General features: G+C 36.2%; 1 protein-coding gene across 2 annotated transcripts in view; it reads right to left on the reverse strand.

Annotated features, from left to right (window-relative positions):
- The window catches only part of LOC117345137, a 165,112-nt gene that overhangs the window by 44,638 nt on the left and 92,474 nt on the right, over positions 1-28,000 (reverse strand). For both annotated transcript variants that reach the window (XM_033908122.1, XM_033908121.1), the window contains exon 3: positions 6,511-7,016. In XM_033908122.1, coding sequence (XP_033764013.1) covers positions 6,511-7,016 — 506 coding nt within the window. The remainder of the gene's footprint in view (positions 1-6,510; positions 7,017-28,000) is intronic.

Here is a 28,000-nt window from a genome sequence, read left to right on the forward strand (position 1 = left end):
CAAGGTCATGGAGTGCTTCAGCCTGTACAAACTCCAGTGAAGTTTTATATTCTATTATGTTCTCTATAAATCTGTAATAAAAAGTGTGTTCTATTTAAATCTGTGATAAAAGTGTGTTCTCTATAAATCTGTGATAAAAAGTGTGTTCTCTATAAATCTGTGATAATGAGTGTGTTCTCTATAAATCTGTAATAAAAAGTGTGTTCTCTATCAATCTGTGATAAAAAGGGTGTTCTCTATAAATCTGTGATAAAAAGTGTGTTCTCTATCAATCTGTGATAAAAGTGTGTTCTCTATAAATCTGTGATAAAGAGTGTGTTCTCTATAAATCTGTGATAAAAAGTGTGTTCTCTATAAATCTGTGATAAAAGTGTTCTCTATAAATCTGTGATAAAAAGTGTGTTCTGTATAAATCTGTGATAATGAGTGTGTTCTCTATAAATCTGTGATAAAAAGTGTGTTCTCTATAAATCTGTGATAATGAGTGTGTTCTCTATAAATCTGTGTTAAAAAGTGTTCTCTATAAATATGTGATAAAAAGTGTTCTCTATAAATCTGTGATAAAAAGTGTGTTCTCTATAAATCTGTGATAAAAAGTGTGTTCTCTATAAATCTGTGATAATGAGTGTGTTCTCTATAAATCTGTGTTAAAAAGTGTTCTCTATCAATCTGTGATAAAAAGTGTTCTCTATAAATCTGTGATAAAAACTGTGTTCTCTATAAATCTGTGATAAAAAGTGTGTTCTCTATAAATCTGTGATAAAAAATGTGTTCTCTATAAATCTGTGATAAAAGGTGTGTTCTCTATAAATCTTTGATAAAAAGTGTGTTCTCTATAAATCTGTGATGAAAAGTGTGTTCTCTTTAAATCTGTGATAAAAACATGTATTTGCTGTAATTGGGCATAAAAAACACTATGACCTTTTTGCTTAAACAAATGGACATACATTGTCAGGCAAGAGTAGATATTCAATAATGTATATCCAGTTCCCCATTTAAACAGCTGTTCTAGTAAGAATGTTACAATTTACATTTTATATAAAATGTTAAGTTTTTCATGGATCTCCTCAAATATAGAACTTTTTTTTTGACTGACAAAAGATATCATTGGAGTATTCAACTGCTATTTCCCCCTTCTCCTCATTTTCCACATGTTTTAATGCAGACAATTGAAACAGATCATTTTTCATTTAATGGAACAAATGCTTTATTTCTTTCTCAGGTGTACGCAAAAGAAATAAAAGAAATTGCAATATAACATAAATGGTTATAGTCGATTGTATTATAGGCTCGCCTCAACACCCCTAAAATGTAAAGGTATTAAGGAGATATAAGCTCAGAAAATGTGATCTCCTGAGAAAAAAAGATTTTGAATCTAATATCAGACCGAATTAAGGTTTAAGTTATCCCCCCCTGTACATGGTCTCTAATGTTCGCCCTGTAACCACTAAACAATTCCATAGAACTGTCCTTATTAATAATAAGGAAATAATCCCCCCCCCCCCCCTTTTTTTTTTTGAAAAATTGTATATTATCATTTCACCCTAATGGTATATTGACCCCTGGGTCATTTCACCCTAATGGTATATTGACCCCAGTGACTCATTCTACCATAATGGTATATTGACCCCGGGGTCATTTTACCTTAATGGTATACTGACCTGGGTCATTTCACCATAATGGTATATTGACCCCGGTCATTTCACCATAATGGTATACTGACCAGCCCATCCAGCTCCCCTACATTCCTCCCTCCTTCAACCTTACTATAATAGACTACAAGGACATGAAACAGTGGAAAACTGACCTCAGGGCACATTTGACCTTTGATCCAGAGGTTTTAAGGTCATATTGACCCAAAAATATGTGCATATTATATGCACCACTGGGCTTTGACCTAAAGGTGAAGCTCTCCTACAGTGTGTGTTACACATGTAGGCACCTGAGGAGATGCAGATATCTAATAAATATTTTAAATTTCATTCTTTAATTCATAAAGAGTTATACAAGTTTTAAAAGTATAATAGTTCGCAGAGTTTTAAAGAAACATGTTTGTGGAGCGGAAACAGATCGTCTTTCTGTACATGTCGTCATTCCTTTGAAGAGGAAACATGATTATCACTTGAAAGGGAACAAGCAACTCTTAATTAAGAAGACAAGACAATGGCTGCAATGATTTTTAACTTCTTAATTTGAAAATTAGTGAACATGTTGTTTTCTTGTATGATCAATGAATTAGAAGTTAAATTTTAACTTTCACATTAAAGATAATTTCTGTCAACTGAATTAGAAGATTAGCTAACCAATGACTCTTAACTATAAATCAACAAAAAGTCATCATTCCAATTTGATAAACACATTCAAATTTGAATTAAAAAGTTGTTGTAGTAATTCAATAAAAGTGGAATGTATACATGTACCTTCACAGAGGATGTAGGGAAGGGAAAAGGGGTAAAAAAATAACAGCATTTGGTTCACAAGTATGCAGTCTGTCCGTAAAAAAAAGGAGTATAAAATAAGAACATTTGGTCCACAATTATACAGTCTCTCCTTACAGAAATGAATTAATCACTAGTTACTGTACTTGTTAGATATACTTTGTGACATGGAAATAGTCTAGATATAGTCATCGGTGTTTGGACAGAACATCATTTAGACAATATCTCCAATACACAAATTAACCCCCTCCCATATATATATATATATATACAAATTAACCCCCTCCCATATATATATATATATATACACAAATTAACCCCCTCTCCAATATCTACATACAAATTGACCCCCTCCCCAATATATATATACAAATTAACCCCCTCCCCAATATATATATACAAATTAACCCCCTCCCCAATATATATATCACAAATTAACCCCCCTCTCCAATATCTACATACAAATTGACCCCCTCCCCAATATATATATACAAATTGACCCCCTCCCCAATATCTACATACAAATTAACCCCCTCCCCAATATATATATACAAATTAACCCCTCCCCATATATATACACAAATTAACCCCCTCTCCAATATATATCATACAAATTGAACCCCTCCCCAATACATATATACAAATTAACCCCTCCCCAATATATATATACAAATTAAACCCCTCCCCAATATATATACACAAATTAACCCCCTCTCCAATATCTACATACAAATTGACCCCCTCCCCAATATATATATACAAATTGACCCCCTCCCCAATATCTACATACAAATTAACCCCCTCCCCAATATATATACACAAATTAACCCCTCCCCATATATATATACAAATTAACCCCCTCCCCAATATATATATACAAATTGACCCCCTCCCCAATATATATATACAAATTAACCCCTCCCCAATATATATATACAAATTAACCCCTCCCCAATATATATATACAAATTAACCCCCTCCCCAATATATATACACAAATTAACCCCCTCCCCAATATATTGACACAAATTAACCCCCTCCCCAATATATATATACAAATTAACCCCTCCCCCAAATATATATACAAATTAACCCCCAAATTACCCCCTCCCCAATATATATATACAAATTAACCCCCTCCCCAATATATATATACAAATTAACCCCTCCCCAATATATATATACAAATTAACCCCCTCCCCAATATATATGTACAAATTAACCCCCCCCCAATATATATATACAAATTAACTAACCCCCTCCCCAATATATATAAATTAACACAATATAACCTCCCCCTCCCCAATATATATATACAAATTAACCCCCTCCCCAATATATATATACAAATTAACCCCTCCCCAATATATATATACACAATTAACCCCCTCCCCAATATATATACAAATTAACCCCCTCCCCAATATATATATACAAATTAACCCCTCCCCAATATATATATACAAATTAACTCCCTCCCCAATATATATATACAAATTAACCCCCCTCCCCAATATATATGACACAAATTAACCCCTCCCCAATATATATACAAATTAACCCCCTCCCCAATATATATGTACAAATTAACCCCTCCCCAATATATATATACAAATTAACCCCTCCCCAATATATATATACAAATTAACCCCTCCCCAATATATATATACAAATTAACCCCCTCCCCAATATATATCATACAAAATTAACCCCCTCCCCAATATATTGATACAAATTAACCCCCTCCCCAATATATCATGACACAATTAACACCCCTCCCCAATATATATGACACAAATTAAACCCCCTCCCCAATATATATATACAAATTAACCCCTCCCCAATATATATATACAATTAACCCCCTCCCCAATATATATATACAAATTAACCCCCTCCCCAATATATATATACAAATTAACCCCTCCCCAATATATATGTACAAATTGACCTTCTCCCCAAATTATCTTATACAAATTCACCCCTCCCCAATATAATTGCACAACTTACCCCCTCCCCAATATATTGACACAAATTAACCCCCCCCCTCCAAATATATATGTACAATTAAACTACCCATCCCCATATATAATCTACAAATTAAACCAACCCTCCCAATATATATTACAATTAACCCCTCCCCAATAATAGATACAATTTAACCCCCTCTCCCCAATATTACACAAAATAACCCCCATCCCCAATATATTGACACATTTAACCCCCTCCCATTACTGACAAACAAATTAACCCCCCCTCCCAATATATTGACACAAATTAAAAACCCCCCTCCCCAATATATATATACAAATTAACCCCCCTCCCCAATATATATATCAAAGTAACGCCCTCCCCAATATAATTAACAAATTAACCCATCCCCAATATATTATATATACATAATTAATCAACCCCTCCCCAATTAATATATACAAATTGACCCCCTCCCCAATATATATATACAAATTAACCCCTCCCCAATATATATATATACAAATTAACCCCTCCCCAATATATATGTACAAATTAACCCCCTCCCCAATATATATATACAAATTAACTCCCCCCCCCAATATATATATACAAATTAACCCCTCCCCAATATATATACAAATTAACCCCCTCCCCAATATATATGTACAAATTAACCCCCTCCCCAATATATATATACAAATTAAACCCCCTCCCCAATATATATACACAAATTAACCCCCTCCCCAATATATATATACAAATTAACCCCCTCCCCAATATATATACACAAATTAACCCCTCCCCAATATATATGTACAAATTAACCCCCTCCCCAATATATATACACAAATTAACCCCCTCCCCAATATATATATACAAATTAAACCCCCTCCCCAATATATATATACAAATTAACCCCCTCCCCAATATATATATACAAATTAACCCCCTCCCCAATATATACATACAAACTAACCCCCCTCCAATAGACATGTACAAATTCACCCCCTCCCACAATATATATGTACAAATTAACCCCTCCCCAATATGTATGTACAAATTGACCCCTCCCCAATATATATATACAAATTAACCCCCTCCCCAATATATATGTACAAAATTAACTCCCTCCTCAATATATATATACAAATTAACCCCCTCCCCAATATATATGTACAAATTGACCTTCTCCCCAATATATATATATACAAATTCACCCCCTCCCCAATATATATACACAAATTAACCCCCTCCCCAATATATATATACAAATTAACCCCCTCCCCCAATATATTGACACAAATTAACCCCCTCCCCAATATATATACACAAATTACCCCCTCCACAATATATATACACAAATTCACCCCCTCCCCAATATATATGTACAAATTGACCTTCTCCCCAATATATATATATACAAATTCACCCCCTCCCCAATATATTGACACAAATTAACCCCCTCCCCAATATATTGACACAAATTAACCCCCTCCCCAATATATATGTACAAATTAACTACCTCCCCAATATATATATACAAATTAACCCCTCCCCAATATATATATACAAATTAACCCCTCCCCAATATATATATACAAATTAACCCCCTCCCCAATATATTGACACAAAATAACCCCATCCCCAATATATTGACACAAATTAACCCCCTCCCCAATATACTGACACAAATTAACCCCCTCCCCAATATATTGACACAAATTAACCCCCTCCCCAATATATATATACAAATTAACCCCCTCCCCAATATATATATACAAATTAACTCCCTCCCCAATATATATATACAAATTAACCCCCTCCCCAATATATATATACAAATTAACCCCCTCCCCAATATATTGACACAAATTAACCCCCTCCTCAATATATTGACACAAATTAACCCCCTCCTCAATATATTGACACAAATTTCAATGTACATGATAAAATGTTTGATATAACTCCTATCTTTATGTACAGACTGCCCCCCTCCCACCCAGACACAATATCCATAAATAAGGCCAGCTGAAACAGAGCAACAGGTAAATAATGATTTACAGGTAAGAAAAACACAGGTGAACAGATATTTACTTACCTGTATGAATCCGATGGTGCTGATGAAGATGCGACAGCTGCTTGAAGGATCTCTCACAGAATTTACAGTGATATTTTCGTACATTGGTGTGGACTAGATTATGCTGTGTCAACTGCTGACGACTCTTAAACCCCTTGTAACAATGAGGACACAGATGACGTCGGTCAGGGTGCACTAGCGATGACATGTCCTTTGGTGAGAGTTGACCTGTTGACCCAGGGTGACCCGTTGACCCATTCTGTTTTGGCATGGTTTCAGTTTTTATTTTTTTGTTGGTCATCTTGGTGTTTGGCCCACCTCCTGGGTCAGAGATCTGTGGAGGGGTGTCTGTTAATGGGACGTCCACCCCCGAGACAAGGTCTGTGTTTCCGTGTCGTGGAATCGGTGACGGGAGTGGATGGTGTGGATAGTGGTGATGATGGTGATGGTCCGGCGGTGTTGGTGTCCCGAGCGGACTGACCGGGAGATGACCGGTGGCTTCCATCCCCGGCGGCCCTCCGTTCTCCCTGTTGTTGGATAGGAGCCAATAAGTAAGACAAAGTTTGAAGTTCTGGTACCAAGGATCCATATTTACTGAACATGTTAAAAAGGCATCAAAAGTCAGAAACTTCACAATCAATATATTGATTGAAACTTCAAACAAATATTTGATTTTTCATGAAAATATTTCACCTATATATACACTAGTAATAATGTATAAACGGGAGAAATTAGAAAAAAATTATCAATTTGAACTTCCGAAGCTACACTCGATGTCAATGAATATGCCCCATCTCAGTTCCGATTCAAATAAAGAGGGCTTTTGAAACTCCTATATGTACCAACAGTCAAGCACATCCAAGGTTTGGATCATCTAAAGAAAAATAGGTAACAGTTTAAAACCCTTCCTTCGTTGCGATGCACTTCTGCACTGCTCAGTTGCCAAGTCAAACTATGAAACTAGATCTACAAGCTCGCAAAAAAAACCAGACAGTTAAAAAAATGTCTAGTTTGAAATGAAAAGAGCCAGTTGTATTGCTGTGAAAAAAAAATCCATTCAATTTCCTGTAGTATTTTTTTCTATGTCGACTCATGCTATAAACCCTGTGATATAATGCGAGTCGCTTGAATTTAATGATTGAATGGAAGGTTCCCTCAGTATGCGTTATGTAATAATGAATTAATACGGAACATCTCATACTTCCCAGCACTCTCTCACAAATCACTAAACCTTACTACACAATCCATAATTTGTGCAGATATAAAAATTTACTTTTTTTTTGTCAGAGCAAAATGAAATACACAACAGAAGTGTACATCTAGTTCATATTAAAGGTAAGGGGCCCAACACGGGGAAATGCAATTAATATTGTTATAGGTAAAACATTTTATGCAACATGAACTTTTAGGCCTGTGTATATTTTATTAACATTTTATTGATTTTCTTAGATAAAAAGGCAGAAAAACCCTGTGTGCAGGCCTCTTGTACGAATAATGATTCATATCTAAAAAAAAATGCACTTTGTTATTTTTCCATTTATCTTCAGTCTGCTGATAAAGAAAAGGCTGCACATAAAAAAATCCTATTTGCAAACCTAAAACTATTAAGGCTTTATTAGTTTCATGTTGATGTGAGGTTTTTTATTCCTCCAAGACATGTATTTCTTTAAAGTTAGGCAAATAGGTAAGGAAAGAAAACATACAGTCTTACAAGTATCCATTTAAAAAAATGTTAGATATTTATGCTATGCAGCCAAAGGATTTAACAGTAAAGAAAAACATTAAGCCACAGTGAGCACGGACCTGTATTGTGTAGCTACAGATCTATTGCCTCAGGCATTTGTCAATTTTTTATACACTTTTTTTTTTTACGTTTTATCATTTCGGCTGATGACATTTTGATATTACTGGCAACAAATAAATTAATCCAGGCTTGCATTGTGCATTTGGACTCTTGCCAATTTTTTTTCGCCAGCCATTTATGAAACAAGAGATTCATGAATAAAATGCACACTTGGAGGAATAAGCGAGAAAGAGAAAAAAAAATTGTGCATTCTGAAATTATTTTACTACTTTATTAAACCCCTGTTGCCATGGTAGCACAGAAAATAACTCAAACTGCAAAATTAAAAAGGACACTCTTTCCTTCAAAAAATCAATATCTTATGTAATCGGACTTAAATTACGCACATGAAAAATATTTAATGTATAACTTGAGCGTTTTTTTTCCCCCTATAAAAGCTGTGCTGTTGTAATGTAGGGCACTAAGGAATAACAAGGGGCCCTGAAGGGGGAAACTGCAAACAAACAACTATCAAACTACGTAAAATAAATTAAATTTTTTTCTACCTTTATACATCATGTACTGAATAAATTGTATAAAGGAATAAAGGGCAATATGCACCGAGCATAAAATATTAATAAAAGTTATTTCCTGCTGAGTATAGTGTCAGCTAGCTTGCCAAGTGATATAAAAGAATTTTTTTACAGGTACAACCACATATAAAGGCTTCCTATTGATCCCAGGTTTTTTTTCTATTATTCCTCTACCAACATAGTTCATTCCACACTACAACAGTGAACAAAGTCCTTATTTCAACTGATTTTTTTAATCGATTTTCACTTTGAAAATGTTTCTTTCAATGTTTTCCTATTTCAATCAAAATTTTAATCACCTCTGTGTCTATAAATAGAACAGCTTGATTAAAAAAACTCTTGAATGTGTTTATAGAAAAAGAAATAAGCAAGCAATATTGGCAGTTTTTCAAAATTAATAATCCCACTACTTGATTAAAATTTCAAAGTTTATAGATAAAATTCTTGTTGAGCAGACAATCTGTTCAACAAATCAATTAATTTTAATGAAATATCCGTATAACCAGAACTGATTAGAAAAACAAAAGTTGAAATATAAAAAAGAAAAATAATTGTTTTCTCCCCTCCAAAAACATTTTAAACCCTGCAAAGCTGGAGCACTTAGACTATTTAATTACTGATTTCTTCATTTATGAGAAAAATAAAAAAAGAAAGATGCTTGACAAAATAAAATTTTGCAATTTGCAGAATGAATGTCGAGATCAAAAGCTGGTGTGATTTTACAATATTGGAGTGGAACGAAGGTACAATTTAACAGAGACAACCATATTTTATATTATTGGAGTGGAAGGTACAATTTAACAGACAACCATATTTTATATTATTGGAGTGGAAGGTACAATTTAACAGACAACCAGGTTTTATATTATTGGAGTGGAAGGTACAATTTAACACAGACAACCAGGTTTTATATTATTGGAGTGGAAGGTACAATTTAACACAGACTCCATTGATGTGAAGCCATCTTACCTAATTAGTCAACCCTACATGCCACACTTTCTGGAGACCAATAAGGGAGATTGATGATTATTTTAAGGGAGTTTTGCCTAAAATAAGGGAGATTTGTGCGCGACATGAATATCAACATTTTTACTCAATTTTAAAGCAATAAACTAATTTTGAAAGTAATAGAGAATATTTATATTTATTTTGGATATTAATCATATTGTATATGCAAACAACAAAAAGTTGTATAAGGTAGAAAATGCAATAGTATACATTCAGATTCTGATGATTTGAAATTATTTTTTGATTTTTTTATGTAACACAAAAAGTTTCACAGCTTTATGCATATTACATAACAGCATTTGAAAAGGGTATATTATAATTACATGTAGCTAAAGATTAAGACAAGAAAGTTAATCATATATCAGTTTGGATTTTTCTTAAAATTAGAAAGCTTGATCCACTCTGAGGGAACACATCAGTTCGAAAAATATCACCATGAAATGTCCTGTGGGATACCTTATGTTGGACCATTTAGATATAAAAATATTCCAAGTGTGCAAGTGTATACATGAAGTCATGAAGCTGTTCATGTTAGGAGACTGTAGTAAATCTTATCACGATCATTCTAGATTTTGTATATTGTCTCTGTCATGGACTGTACAGTCATTGTAAACATCATGATTGACCACTACGACCAACAGATGTGCACTAATTTTGATAGCTTTCTAAAAGAAAATATCGGATTTCAGCTTGCTATCACTGATCAACGATACACATGTTATGATGTTATATGAAAAACATGTGATTTTGCAAAAAAAAATCGTGTCTGACCAGGCTCTGTATCAATTACCATCATCAAAGTATGGTCCTAAAAGAAAACAAACAATAATTCAAGTCTGTTAGCAAAGATGGTTAAAGTTGTTTGTAAGCGACTTGCCTTTATTTCATGGTGATAGATATTCTAGCGCAAATATTACACTAGCCAGAGCTTCGTGTGAAAACCGTGTCCAACAGGCGCCATTTTGATTGAGTGATCACGTGAACAGATGGATCACGTGATCGCTAAATTTAGCCAAATCTCGTGAAGAAAACTACTGAATTGTAAACAAATATGGCGTCGGCAAAAACACCGGAGGGAATTACAAAATACGGGAATTTGGGCTCTCCTGCCAGGAGGAAATAAATGACTTGAAAATAAGGGAAGATTTTGTCTGACACCGGGAGGTATGGCATGTATGGTCAACTCACATTATAAGAGGCTGAATGGGTATTGCTTACCTATTACGAGGGATGATCGATATGTTGTAAGCCTCGTATTGATGGAGGTACTCAAGGATGTTCCTTTTAAGTCCTACTATTCTCTGACTATATTAAGGGCCATGTACCCAAGGACTGGTCTTATTTGGTTAGTTTATATCGACGACGTAGCACTCTACAGTAAACATGACAAGCGGCTTTTGCAAAACGGACAAAATCAGTGAAAGAGCAGTGATGCAATATTTGCATAAAAGGTTTAACACCTAAGGATATCCATAATGATATGGTAGCAACACAAAGGAAAGATGCCCCTTCATATATATGACAGTGAAAAGGTGGGTGGCGGAATTTAAGCGTGGTCGACAAAGCCTTGAGGATGACCCCCGCCCTAGAAGGCCAATCAATGTTGCAACCCCAGAAATGGTCAATAAAGTTCATGATATTGTTATGACTGACAGACGAGTCACAGAAAGATATATAGCCAGTAGAGTTAGAATTTCACAGGAAAGAGTACACTTCATTCTGATCGAGGATCTTGCAATGAGAAAGCTTTCGGTCCGATGGGTACCAAGACTTCTGACAGTTGATCAGAAGCACATCAGGCGTACATTATCGCGTGCTAATCTGAACCTTTTGAGGAAGATCCTGCTAACTTTCTTCAGAGATTTGTCACTATGGATGGAACATGGGTCCATCATTTCACCCCAGAGGCCAAACAACAATCGAAACAAAGGAAGCACCTTGGCTCTCGCCCGCCAAAGAAACCAAAGACTGTTCCATCAGCTGAAAAGGTTATGGCCTCATTTTTCTGGGATGCAGATGGTATTCTGCTGATAGATTATCTCCAAAAGGGACAAACAATCAATGGCACATACTATGCTTTACTTCTGAGACAGTTATGTGAAAATATTAAAACTTAAGTGGCCGCGGAAAGCTCACTTAAGCTGTGTTATTCCATCAGGACAATGCTCCTGTTCACGAGTCTATCACTGCTATGGCTGCCATTCACAATTGTGGCTTTAAATCGACTGAGTATCCGCCTTATTCACCTGATCTCGCTCCATCAGACTTCTATCTATTTCCAAAACTGAAAACTGCTATTTCAGGCACCCACTTTCAGTCCGATGATGACGTCATATATGCAGTAGATGACTTTCTGAACAGCCAAGAAAAGGAGTTCTATAAAAGTGGCATTGTGGCCCTTAAACACCGCTGGCAAAAGTGTATAGATACTGAAGGGGATTATGTTGAAAAATAATACAATATGTCCTGCAAAATTCAAATCCTTCGATATGAGGCTCACAGCATATCAATCAGCCCTTGTATTTAATGCTTTTCAGAGACCACATCTAACATTACAAGTGTTGTGTAAAGGTAAAATCATTTAAATAAAATAGAAATAGAGCCAAAGGCAAAATAGTTAAAACTAGAACTGTCGCCAGGATGGCTGACTAATACCCCCGCAATCTGCACGAGTCAATGGTGAATTGGAACTGTTAATTAGAGGCTAACTAAGATAACCCAGTAATATAGTGACCAGTTGCCATAGCAACCATAATTTTGAAAAAAAAAGAAAGTGGTATGCACATCTACACATGGTCCTCTATATTTGTGTGAAGTTTCATTGAAATCAGCCCTTCGGTTTAGGTGGAGTTGTCTGGACAAACTTAAAAGTTATGGTTCTTATCAGAAAACCTGTTTATAGTGACCAGTTGCCATAGCAACCATAATTTTGAAAAAAAAGAAAGTGGCATGCACATATATTCAAATGGTCCTCTATATTCGTGTGAAGTTTCATTTAAATTGGCCATTTAGTTTAGGAGGAGTTGTCCGGACAAACTTAAAGTTATGGTTCTTATCGGAAAACCTGTTTATAGTGACCAGTTGCCATAGCAACCATAATTTTGAGAAAAATAAAGTGGCATGCACATCTACACATGATCATTAATATGTGTGTGAAGTTTCATCGGAATTGGCCCGTCAGTTTAGGAAGAGTTGTCCGGACAAAATGCGTCTACAGACAGACGGACGGACGGACAGACAACCTGATTCCAGTATACCCCCCCCCCCCCCCCCCCCTAACTTCGTTGCGGGGGTATAACTATAGGGAAACTAATGTAACTCACAGATGAAAGATATGCTTGTAAACAACATTTATATCACTGGTGAGCTATGCAGGCCCTTTGGACCTCCTATTGCTGTTACAATGGCAATATGCCAGTCTTAAACAAAAGGTTCTATGATCTGTTTTCTAGTCCACCCAGTTATACACTTGGATACTAGGAAGTAAACCAACGATGGGCTGGCAATTTGAGGGTCAGTTATGGTTGGTGTTAAATCATATTTAACCAGAGGTTTTTTTACCTGAATATCAACATTCCTTATTAGAGACTATAAGAGACATCTGATTTTTAAATTTGTTGTATTACATAACATACTCAGATTTAAACGTTTCCCCAATAACTTATTTCCCTTCTCTACTGCTGTTGTCTTAAAATAACAAAATTTTGAATTTGGATCTTTTTATAAAAATGTACTCAAGTAATCACAATTATCTTCAACAAAATCAATACATTACATTTAACATATTATATAATACACAATTTGCATACCAAAGATTCTTTATTACTTTTGTTGCAATGCCAATTCGCAATAATTTTTTGTCCTTTAGATATTTCTTATTCCTGAATATTCAAATCTGAATTTACATTTTACAAATAGATCCATTGATTTAAAATTAGGTTTCAACTGTAGATTCATTGTTCATCCTGCGGAATCTTTAACATACAGCCTTGAAATGCACAACCACTGTCAAATCTTTGATAATTTTTTTTTCTCAAACAAAAATCCTGATTGTCTCTTGATTGGGTATCAACTTTCAGCCAATCACAACAGTGGAACATGAACAAAGCATTTCTGCCAATTTTATCTTTTTGACTATGAAATCTGTAATTACTTTTTTTTACGGTTGTTAGTACAGTAGGAAGGAAATAGCTGGTAACTAACACATGTAAAGGTTAACAAGCAGCTCTCTAAGAGGGGTAGTAGTACAGACATAATACAGAATTCAATGCACTTATGCTAATAATGTCAGGTGCATGTAGGTTAACTTACAATCCACAAATGTCTGAATTGTTGACAACGTTAGTTACAATAACCAACAAATGTCCCTGGTTTAATATATCTACGATTTGTGGTTTATTAGTTAATAATAACCTGGTTTATTTGTAAGTACTAACAAATGTCTGAGTTGTTAACCTGGTTTATTTACGGTTTGCGAGTTGTTAACCTGGTTTATTTACGGTTTGCGAGTTGTTAACCTGGTTTATTTATGAATTGCGATTTACAAGTAGTTAACCTATGTTAATCCTGATCTAATAGTTTCCATTGGTCCTTTACCAACTGTGTCATTCTGAACTCTCAATGAAAATAACTACCAGCAGTAACTAGAACTGTCCTCCGGAGGACCAACTCATATCCCCCTATCACCCATGAGGTTACATGTAGAATAATGACCAACTCATATCCCCCCCATCACCCATGAGGTTACATGTAGAATAATGACCAACTCATATCCCCCCTATCACCCATGAGGTTACATGTAGAATAATGACCAACTCATATCCCCCTATCACCCATGAGGTTACATGTAGAATAATGACCAACTCATATCCCCCTATCACCCATGAGGTTACATGTAGAATAATGACCAACTCATATCCCCCTATCACCCATGAGGTTACATGTAGAATAATGACCAACTCATATCCCCCTATCACCCATGAGGTTACATGTAGAATAATGACCAACTCATATCCCCCATCACCCATGAGGTTACATGTAGAATAATGACCAACTCATATCCCCCCCATCACCCATGAGGTTACATGTAGAATAATGACCAACTCATATCCCCCATCACCCATGAGGTTACATGTAGAATAATGACCTACTCATAACCCCCCCATCACCCATGAGGTTACATGTAGAATAATGACCAACTCATATCCCCCATCACCCATGAGGTTACATGTAGAATAATGACCAACTCATATCCCCCATCACCCATGAGGTTACATGTAGAATAATGACCAACTCATATCCCCCCATCACCCATGAGGTTACATGTAGAATAATGACCAACTCATATCCCCCTATCACCCATGAGGTTACATGTAGAATAATGACCAACTCATAACCCCCTATCACCCATGAGGTTACATGTAGAATAATGACCAACTCATAACCCCCATCACCCATGAGGTTACATGTAGAATAATGACCAACTCATCTCCCCCCATCACCTATGAGGTTACATGTAGAATAATGACCAACTCATATCCCCCCATTACCCATGAGGTTACATGTAGAATATTGACCAACTCATATCCCCCTATCACCCATGAGGTTACATGTAGAATAATGACCAACTCATATCCCCCCTATCACCCATGAGGTTACATGTAGAATAATGACCAACTCATAACCCCCCTATCACCCATGAGGTTACATGTAGAATAATGACCAACTCATATCCCCCATACACCCATGAGGTTACATGTAGAATAATGACCAACTCATATCCCCCCCTTCACCCATGAGGTTACATGTAGAATAATGACCAACTTCATATCCCCCCATCACCCATGAGGTTACATGTAGAATAATGACCAACTCATAACCCCCCTATCACCCATGAGGTTACATGTAGAATAATGACCAACTCATATCCCCCCATCACCCATGAGGTTACTGTAGAATAATGGACCAACTCATAATCCCCCTATCACCCATGAGGTTAATGTAGAATAATGACCAACTCATATCCCCCCTATCACCCATGAGGTTACATGTAGAATAATGACCAAATCATATCCCCCATCACCCATGAGGTTACATGTAGAATAATGACCAACTCATTCCCCCCCATCACCCATGAGGTTACATGTAGAATAATGACCTACTACATGTAGAATAATGACCTACTCATAACCCCCCCATCACCCATGAGGTTACATGTAGAATAATGACCAACTCATATCCCCCATCACCCATGAGGTTACATGTAGAATAATGACCAACTCATATCCCCCATCACCCATGAGGTTACATGTAGAATAATGACCAACTCATATCCCCCCATCACCCATGAGGTTACATGTAGAATAATGACCAACTCATATCCCCCTATCACCCATGAGGTTACATGTAGAATAATGACCAACTCATAACCCCCTATCACCCATGAGGTTACATGTAGAATAATGACCAACTCATAACCCCCATCACCCATGAGGTTACATGTAGAATAATGACCAACTCATCTCCCCCCATCACCTATGAGGTTACATGTAGAATAATGACCAACTCATATCCCCCCATCACCCATGAGGTTACATGTAGAATATTGACCAACTCATATCCCCCCATCACCCATGAGGTTACATGTAGAATAATGACCAACTCATAACCCCCATCACCCATGAGGTTACATGTAGAATAATGACCAACTCATATCCCCCTATCACCCATGAGGTTACATGTAGAATAATGACCAACTCATATCCCCCCATCACCCATGAGGTTACATGTAGAATATTGACCAACTCATATCCCCCTATCACCCATGAGGTTACATGTAGAATAATGACCAACTCATATCCCCCTATCACCCATGAGGTTACATGTAGAATAATGACCAACTTATATCCCCCCATCACCCATGAGGTTACATGTAGAATAATGACCAACTCATATCCCCCTATCACCCATGAGGTTACATGTAAAATAATGACCAACTCATATCCCCCTATCACCCATGAGGTTACATGTAGAATAATGACCAACTCATATCCCCCTATCACCCATGAGGTTACATGTAGAATAATGACCAACTCATATCCCCCCATCACCCATGAGGTTACATGTAGAATAATGACCAACTCATATCCCCCCATCACCCATGAGGTTTGTAGAATAATGACCAACTCATAACCCCCCTATCACCCATGAGGTTACATGTAGAATAATGACCAACTCATATCCCCCATCACCCATGAGGTTACATGTAGAATATTGACCAACTCATATCCCCCCATCACCCATGAGGTTACATGTAGAATAATGACCAACTCATAACCCCCCATCACCCATGAGGTTACATGTAGAATAATGACCAACTCATATCCCCCTATCACCCATGAGGTTACATGTAGAATAATGACCAACTCATATCCCCCCATCACCCATGAGGTTACATGTAGAATATTGACCAACTCATATCCCCCTATCACCCATGAGGTTACATGTAGAATAATGACCAACTCATATCCCCCTATCACCCATGAGGTTACATGTAGAATAATGACCAACTTATATCCCCCCATCACCCATGAGGTTACATGTAGAATAATGACCAACTCATATCCCCCTATCACCCATGAGGTTACATGTAGAATAATGACCAACTCATATCCCCCTATCACCCATGAGGTTACATGTAGAATAATGACCAACTCATATCCCCCTATCACCCATGAGGTTACATGTAGAATAATGACCAACTCATATCCCCCCATCACCCATGAGGTTACATGTAGAATAATGACCAACTCATATCCCCCCATCACCCATGAGGTTTGTAGAATAATGACCAACTCATAACCCCCCTATCACCCATGAGGTTACATGTAGAATAATGACCAACTCATATCCCCCATCACCCATGAGGTTACATGTAGAATAATGACCAACTCATATCCCCCCCATCACCCATGAGGTTACATGTAGAATAATGACCAACTCATATCCCCCTATCACCCATGAGGTTACATGTAGAATAATGACCAACTCATATCCCCCTATCACCCATGAGGTTACATGTAAAATAATGACCAACTCATATCCCCCTATCACCCATGAGGTTACATGTAGAATAATGAAATTAACAGGGTCGGATCAATCTAGCTTTCTGGAACAAGGAGTCAAATTCTCCCCGTTATAGATTACGCATATCTACAATGTATAAGGATTATTGTTGGTAAGTATAGTTGAAATTCCACTGCATTTATATGACAAAGACTTATAAGTAATTGGAAACCATTACAGAAGTCCCCAAAACACCTCCCATATTTATTAAATATTTCCCAAGATGCAAATGTGGTCTCTTTGGCAAAAAAACCTGATGCGGTTGAATTTGCAGTCCCTAAAACCCATATAAAGCAATTTTCATATTGATCAAACAATATCTGAATTCTGACCTGTGGTTACTATGGCAGCCAAACCAATATAGATGAATTCACAGTCCCCTAATACACTTACATGTATACAGATTTTCATCAAAATTGGACAATACAGTAAACCTAGGATCAGTTGAAGTCAACAGAACCAAGAAAAATATTTCACTTATTGGTTTGACTTATCTGTGTCTATGTGTATACAAAGACAAAATGACAATTTACTGACCCAATTAACATTTAAGTATCATCGTCAGCTGAATGCCAATTAATTATATGGAAGTGCATGTGCCTGATAACATGATCGAAAATAAGCAATAAATGATAACAAATCTATCTATATTGTTCTGCAATTAAACAATTTGAAACAATAAACTGTTTAAGAAAATGATGGTCCGCACTGACTTTGTATGCATTGGCTCTGTGATACTGCCAAAAGTTTCGCACAGAATGAAATAATCCAGTATATTATTGTTATTATGGCATTGGTGTATTCAGAATTTAGGCAAAGAAAGATAAATCATTGACAAGTATTGTTATTGTGCATGTTTACGCATGAATATATAACTTATTCTTTATTTTTTCCTTCTATTTTTAGACGGTCATGTGTATCAAAACTGAAAACAGAATACAGTAGGTCTTGATGTTATGGCTTGTAGACTAAAATGGGCACATTTTGTTATAAGTTGTTTACATCTGAACATTTTACTTCACCTAAACAAATGGATGATGTTAACCGACAGTCAGATACTAACGACAGTCTCTCAGGTAAAACCATTACGGCTGATTGGTCACACTCGGTCACACTCGGTCACACTCACTCGCTCGGAGGTCAGAAAATTTTAGCCGAGACAGCACACCTCGATGTTCGACACAATAATGAAAATTTTGGTATCGTTTAGAAGGGAGGGACCACAAAATATAGTCGACACAACCCTAGTATTCGCTTCATCAGTGTTCAAATTATCCATGTTTAATTTTTTAAGATAAAGAAGGGAAAAAATCATGACCAAACGAAACATTCGACTCACCCGATTTATTTGATTCAAATGTGACCGACACAAGTGAGTGTTACTGTATTTAAATTTAAACCAATCACAAGCCTCAATGTGGTTACTTTGGTAGCGAAAACCATTCAGTTGAATTTGTAGTCCAGTAATAGCCCTATAAACCAATTTTCATTGAAATCGAACAATAAATGGTGGTCATTTTCTTAAAATGTAAAACTGAGGTTGCAAAAGTGAACAGTGTTCCATGGTGAACAGAGCGCATGATTAATTAAGTTTAAATCACTACGGATCGAACCCAAGATCTCTGGCTTACTAGTCTTATGCTCAACCAGTTGAGCTAAAGAGACGATCTCTCTAGTGAAGCGGTATATTGCGGCTAGTATTTAGCAGGGTTATGACCATAATACCAAATTTCTTCAAAATCTGACAATATCTAAGTTTCGACTAATCAGAGGCCAGGAAGTAGTGGCCATTTTATTTTTTCCAAAAATAAACACTACCATTTTTTTGCAGTACCATACTACACCTACATACTAAATTTCATCAAAACCGGAATATATATATAGATTTTTACCAATCACAAGTCATGTCTATGGTGGCTATTTTGTTTTTAATTTCAAAACTTAAGTTCATCTTGTAACCATCATTCCCACAAAGTTTTATTGAATTCCATTGAAAAGTAAAAGAGTTACAGCAAATTAATTTATTAGCCAATTAGAGACTATGGCATCCATCTTGGCTGACCACTTGGAACCCTGATATAGATTTAGGACATCTACAATGAGTCATTGCCAGCAAGTTTTGTTAAAATCTCCTTAATAGTTTTGGAGGAGTGGGTGGCAGAACATTGTGTGTAGAGACGGATGGATAGACAGACTTGCTTGCAAGAGGTATAATAAAAGTATTCCTAAAAGTTCCTGAAAAAGCATTAAGCAAGCCATAAAGATTATTACTGGATGTCAGTAAAGATGGGTGTCAGTAAAGACAGTTTATATTGTTATACAGGATGTCAGTTAAGATGGGTGTCAGTAAAGACAGGTTATATTGTTATACAGGATGTCAGTAAGGGTCGGTGTCAGTAAAGACAGGTTATATTGTTATACAGGATATCAGTAAAGACAGGTTATATTGTTATACAGGATGTCAGTAAACCTAGGTGTCAGTAAAGACAGGTTATATTGTTATACAGGATGTCAGTTAAGGTGGGTGTCAGTAAAGACAGGTTATATTGTTATACAGGATGTCAGTAAAGGTGGGTGTCAGTAAAGACAGGTTATATTGTTATACAGGATGTCAGTAAACCTAGGTGTCAGTAAAGAGAGGTTATATTGTTATATAGGATGTCAGTTAAGGTGGGTGTCAGTAAAGACAGGTTATATTGTTATACAGGATGTCAGTTAAGGTGGGTGTCAGTAAAGACAGGTTATATTGTTATACAGGATGTCAGTTAAGGTGGGTGTCAGTAAAGACAGGTTATATTGTTATACAGGATGTCAGTAAAGATGGGTGTCAGTAAAGACAGGTTATATTGTTATACAGGATGTCAGTAAACCTAGGTGTCAGTAAAGAGAGGTTATATTGTTATACAGGATGTCAGTAAAGATGGGTGTCAGTAAAGACAGGTTATATTGTTATACAGGATGTCAGTAAACCTAGGTGTCAGTAAAGACAGGTTATATTGTTCTACAGGATGTCAGTAAAGATGGGTGTCAGTAAAGAGAGGTTTTATTGTTCTACAGGATGTCAGTTAAGGTGGGTGTCAGTAAAGAGAGGTTATATTGTTATACAGGATGTCAGTAAAGATGGGTGTCAGTAAAGACAGGTTATATTGTTATACAGGATGTCAGTAAAGATGGGTGTCAGTAAAGACAGGTTATATTGTTATACAGGATGTCAGTAAAGGTGGGTGTCAGTAAAGACAGGTTATATTGTTATACAGGATATCAGTAAAGGTGGGTGTCAGTAAAGACAGGTTATATTGTTACACAGGATGTCCGTAAAAGTGGGTGTCAGTAAAGACAGGTTATATTGTTATACAGGATGTCAGTAAAGATGGGTGTCAGTAAAGACAGGTTATATTGTTATACAGGATGTTAGTTAAGATGAGTGTCAGTAAAGACAGGTTATATTGTTATACAGGATGTGAGTAAAGGTGGGTGTCAGTAAAGATAGGTTATATTGTTATACAGGATGTCAGTAAGGGTGGGTGTCAGTAAAGACAGGTTATATTGTTATACAGGGTGTCAGTAAGGGTGGGTGTCAGTAAAGACAGGTTATATTGTTATACAGGATGTCAGAAAAGATGGGTGTCAGTAAAGACAGGTTATATTGTTATACAGGATGTCAGAAAAGATGGGTGTCAGTAAAGACAGGTTATATTGTTATACAGGATTTCAGAAAAGATGGGTGTCAGTAAAGACAGGTTATATTGTTATACAGGGTGTCAGTAAAGGTGGGTGTCAGTAAAGACAGGTTATATTGTTATACAGGATGTCAGAAAAGATGGGTGTCAGTAAAGAGAGGTTATATTGTTATACAGGATGTCAGTAAGGGTGGGTGTCAGTAAAGACAGGTTATATAGTTATACAGGATGTCAGTTAAGGTGGGTGTCAGTAAAGACAGGTTATATTGTTATACAGGATGTCAGTAAAGGTGGGTGTCAGTAAAGACAGGTTATATTGTTATACAGGATGTCAGTAAAGGTGGGTGTCAGTAAAGAGAGGTTATATTGTTATACAGGATGTCAGTAAAGGTGGGTGTCAGTAAAGACAGGTTATATTGTTACACAGGATGTCAGTAAAAGTGGGTGTCAGTAAAGACAGGTTATATTGTTATACAGGATGTCAGTTAAGGTGGGTGTCAGTAAAGACAGGTTATATTGTTATACAGGATGTCAGTAAAGGTGGGTGTCAGTAAAGACAGGTTATATTGTTATACAGGATGTCAGTAAGGGTGGGTGTCAGTAAAGACAGGTTATATTGTTATACAGGATGTCAGTAAAGATGGGTGTCAGTAAAGATAGGTTATATTGCTATACAGGATGTCAGTAAAGACAGGTTATATTGTTATACAGGATGTCAGTTAAGGTGGGTGTCAGTAAAGAGAGGTTATATTGTTATACAGGATGTCAGTAAAGGTGGGTGTCAGTAAAGACAGGTTATATTGTTATACAGGATGTCAGTTAAGGTAGGTGTCAGTTAAGACAGGTTATATTGTTATACAGGATGTCAGTTAAGGTGGGTGTCAGTAAAGACAGGTTATATTGTTATACAGGATGTCAGTAAAGGTGGGTGTCAGTAAAGACAGGTTATATTGTTATACAGGATGTCAGAAAAGATGGGTGTCAGTAAAGACAGGTTATATTGTTATACAGGATGTCAGTTAAGGTGGGTGTCAGTAAAGACAGGTTATATTGTTATACAGGGTGTCAGTTAAGGTGGTAGTCAGTAAATATAGGTTATATTGTTATACAGGATGTCAGTAAAGATGGGTGTCAGTAAAGACAGGTTATATTGTTATATAGGATGTCAGTAAAGGTTGGTGTCAGTAAAGATAAGTTATATTGTTATACAGGATGTCAGTTAAGGTGGGTGTCAGTAAAGACAGGTTATATTGTTATACAGGATGTCAGTAAAGATGGGTGTCAGTAAAGACAGGTTATATTGTTATATAGGATGTCAGTAAAGGTGGGTGTCAGTAAAGACAGGTTATAGTGTTATACAGGATGTCAGAAAAGATGGGTGTCAGTAAAGACAGGTTATATTGTTATACAGGATGTCAGTTAAGGTGGGTGTCAGTAAAGACAGGTTATATTGTTATACAGGATGTCAGAAAAGGTGGGTGTCAGTAAAGACAGGTTATATTGTTATACAGGATGTCAGTTAAGGTGGGTGTCAGTAAAGACAGGTTATATTGTTATACAGGGTGTCAGTTAAGGTGGTAGTCAGTAAATATAGGTTATATTGTTATACAGGATGTCAGTTAAGATGTGTGTCAGTAAAGACAGGTTATATTGTTATACAGTATGTCAGTTAAGGTGGGTGTCAGTAAAGAGAGGTTATATTGTTATACAGGATGTCAGTTAAGATGGGTGTCAGTAAAGACAGGTTATATTGTTATACAGGATGTCAGTAAAGATGGGTGTCAGTAAAGACAGGTTATATTGTTATACAGATGTCAGTAAGGTTGGGTGTCAGTAAAGACAGGTTATATTGTTATACAGATGTCAGTAAGGTTGGGTGTCAGTAAAGACAGGTTATATTGTTATACAGGATGTCAGTAAAGGTGGTAGTCAGTAAAGACAGGTTATATTGTTATACAGGATATCAGTTAAGGTGGATGTCAGTAAAGACAGGTTATATTGTTATACAGGATATCAGTTAAGGTGGATGTCAGTAAAGACAGGTTATATTGTTATACAGGATATCAGTAAAGGTGGATGTCAGTAAAGACAGGTTATATTGTTATACAGGATGTCAGTAAAGGTGGTAGTCAGTAAAGACAGGTTATATTGTTATACAGGATATCAGTTAAGGTGGATGTCAGTAAAGACAGGTTATATTGTTATACAGGATATCAGTTAAGGTGGATGTCAGTAAAGACAGGTTATATTGTTATACAGGATATCAGTTAAGGTGGATATCAGTAAAGACAGGTTATATTGTTATACAGGATATCAGTTAAGGTGGATGTCAGTAAAGACAGGTTATATTGTTATACAGGATATCAGTTAAGGTGGATGTCAGTAAAGACAGGTTATATTGTTATACAGGATATCAGTTAAGGTGGATGTCAGTAAAGACAGGTTATATTGTTATACAGGATGTCAGTAAAGGTAGGTGTCAGTAAAGACAGGTTTTGTTTATTTGGATGTTTATAGTAGAATCAATATAAAAAATTCTGATATTGCTCACTTAACTAAAGACATCTTGTACAGTGTATAATTTAGAAGCAATCCCCGTTTTTAACATACAATGTTTTTCTACAGCGCAAGATCTTTTTTTCTTGTTGTGCCTTGATTTTCTCTTATCTTTTTATTTCATTTTAAATGTTAGCTGGTTTAAACATTTCAAAAATTCTCCATGACATGTCTGGTTTGTGTTGGTATAAATGCGCTGTCGGAAATGTTAATTTAATTCTCTTCCTTCTGAACAGAAAAAAATAAAATATATACAGCCATGGTCTAAAACCAGTGCTTGTAAAAACATGCATGATGCAAAACGTTTGAAAAAAAGGAGAAAAATATATAATTTTACATGAGCTTTTTATACCTGGATGAGGTTTACTTCAATTAAAAACAGGAATGGTATACACAGTTTCCGTAATCAGAAAAATGTGCAGCATGAAAGTATACAAATGAAAAATGTTAGCAGAAAACTATCATAAATCGAGAGATTTATGAGTTATACATTTCATTATGAAATGACTCACTGTTTTAAGTTTTTAAAATTTTGATAACATTTACATTCGAAAAAAAATCTTGATGTATCAGTTTAATTTCAAAAAGTAGACATGACATAAATATTGAAGGCAAAAAAAGGCATTACCTGTACAGATAATGCGTTACAGAAGATATTACGATTATACAGCGAGACTGCCTGAATACTAACATTTACATAATTGTGCAAGCCTAAACAGATCCAACATCGCCCACTGCCGACAAAACGCTTGCACCTGCATAATGATAATTTGTTAAGAATTTATTTTTTTTTTTTATTTTTTTTTACTCTTGTCAGATACCTGGCATATCTAGACATTTTTCCCCTCTTTTTACATCATGTCATGGCTGCTAGACTTGGCAAATGGACGTCAATATCACCACGACATTTTATAGCTATGTTTGTGAATTCAATTCTTTACACAAGTTTTTTCTGTACAGCAATTGACAAGTACTATATCAACTAAACTGTGTACATCCTCCGGGCTCTCTTCGTTTTTGAATATGGGTTTCAGTAGTTGCATATATAACGCATTATTTTTCACAAATCATAAAGTAGCTCTGTCAGCTAAGGATGCCTTAATCCTGAAGTCAGGATATTTGCAAGGCCAAAGAAGACAAGGTCAAAGGTCAAAGTCACAAAAATGTCACCTAGCACATTTTGCTCATAAAGGTTTATATGCATGCGAAGATGTGCAACCGAAGCCCTAGTAGTTAGTCTAAAATAATTCAAATTCAAAATCTACAACACAGAGGTCAAGGTCAAAGGTTAATGTTTAAATCAATGCCATGAAACAAGGTCAAAGGTTAATGTTTAAATCAATGTCATGAAACAAGCTAAGTTCAAAGATAAACAGAATAACAAGAAGCTGCATTACTTCAACAGCACTTAACGCACTCCATAACTCACCCTAAAGCAAAATTGTATCAAGTTCACAGAAGTCAAGGTCATTAAAGGTCAAGGTTTCCAAACATCTTGTTTTATGTTGTACTCATAAGAGTGCAAACTTAAGTTGTCTCAGCTGCAGTGCTTTATGAACTAAATAAATACATTAAACCAAGGTCACACTAGAGGTCAAATGCACAGGTGAAGGTTACCCAACATGTATAACATGCTGTACTCACAGAAATACACAGGTATGGCACTCTACATAGTTAATACTACACATGGCACTAACATTCACAGCTTTTTTTTCAATCAAACATAAAATTATTTTTTCAGTTGAAAAACAAGTATAGCATTGAAGCTTTAAACAGTGATTCCTACAGTGTAAATCCTGATAAAACATTTGACACAGACAAAAACCAAATATGCTGGTTCACTTCCCGGAAACACTAAGATCACAAAAAGATTCAAATTTTAAATAAATGGATGGCCTGTCAAATTGTTAAGATTGAAATTCAGATCTGTTTTTGTATTTTACGATTGTACAAAAATACTTGAATCAAAGAAATGTTTGAAACAAGGCATAATTGTTCTTATTGAAGCTGACAGCAATATCCCTTCAAATCAATTTTATATTGCATGGAAAATGAAATTCTAATTGTTGTAGCTGTGATATGGTAAACCTGGTCTAATTTATGCCCCGTTATACACGATATATATAAAAATTAAACCCCAATGCATCACATTAGAAACAAATGCATATCAGAAATAGTGAAATCTCCTTTTTAACTGAAATATTCATAACACACGTATGAATCATACTTAAGTAAGGTCTTTGTATTTTACAGAGATCTATATACATATGAATCTGTCCAATCCATCAATTTCTGATGATTTCTGAGCATGTATTACTTAAGTTAAAGTAAGGCGTTGATCAGTATTTAACATTGAACTGGCCCAGGAGGTAAAGTCACAGTGACCCAATTACAGCGCATTGCATGTCTACTGTTGATGATGGTGATTTTACTTCAGCCTGTCCCATGTAAAAAGAAAAATTCAAAAAGTGAAATGCCACTGACAAAATATAATTTCCTGTTATAGTAAAGTCTACAAAGCTTAAGAGAAATTGGTTGGTAGCTGTCAGTGAGGATCTACAGCAAGTAGAATTGTTCACTAATTGAGTGTCTTTCTGAAAAATTTCATGGTCACCATAAAAAAAATCATGCTCCCTGGTTTCTGAATGTGACAAGCAGTAGTGGAAAAGGACGAAAAACTATTAATAGTGATAATTACCTGTGTGCAAGATCATAACTCCAGCAAAAAATGGATTCAATGTTTACACAGGGTTCAAACTCAATCCGTAATCTAATATAATAAAGCCACAAACCAAGTAATAAACTGATGTAGCAGGCATAGCAAGTCTGAAATATTAGAATATTGACACAGGGTTCGAACTCAAACTGCACTTCATTATGACAAAACCAATTACTACAGCACAAAATGAGAAATGGTAATGAAAAAAAAGTCTGTATAACTAAAATCTCAGGATTCAGGGCAGTATACCATTTTCACAATCTTAATTGGGGGGAAACCCAGGGTTCCGAGGGGCCAGCAGAATACAGTATTTAGTCTTAATTGGGGGGAAACCCAGGGTTCCGAGGGGCCAGCAGAATACAGTATTTAGTCTTAATTGGGGGGAAACCCAGGGTTCCGAGGGGCCAGCAGAATACAGTATTTAGTCTTAATTGGGGGGAAACCCAGGGTTCCGAGGGGCTAGCAGAATACAGTATTTAGTCTTAATTGGGGGGAAACCCAGGGTTCCGAGGGGCCAGCAGAATACAGTATTTAGTCTTAATTGGGGGGAAACCCAGGGTTCCGAGGGGCTAGCAGAATACAGTATTTAGTCTTAATTGGGGGGAAACCCAGGGTTCTGAGGGGCCAGCAGAATACAGTATTTAGTCTTAATTGGGGGGAAACCCAGGGTTCCGAGGGGCTAGCAGAATACAGTATTTAGTCTTAATTGGGGGGAAACCCAGGGTTCCGAGGGGCCAGCAGAATACAGTATTTAGTCTTAATTGGGGGGAAACCCAGGGTTCCGAGGGGCCAGCAGAATACAGTATTTAGTCTTAATTGGGGGGAAACCCAGGGTTCCGAGGGGCTAGCAGAATACAGTATTTAGTCTTAATTGGGGGGAAACCCAGGGTTCCGAGGGGCCAGCAGAATACAGTATTTAGTCTTAATTGGGGGGGAAACCCAGGGTTCCGAGGGGCTAGCAGAATACAGTATTTAGTCTTAATTGGGGGGAAACCCAGGGTTCTGAGGGGCCAGCAGAATACAGTATTTAGTCTTAATTGGGGGGAAA

The sequence above is a fragment of the Pecten maximus genome, chromosome 16 (genome assembly GCF_902652985.1).
Source record: "Pecten maximus chromosome 16, xPecMax1.1, whole genome shotgun sequence".
Classification (NCBI taxonomy): Eukaryota; Metazoa; Mollusca; class Bivalvia; order Pectinida; family Pectinidae; genus Pecten; species Pecten maximus.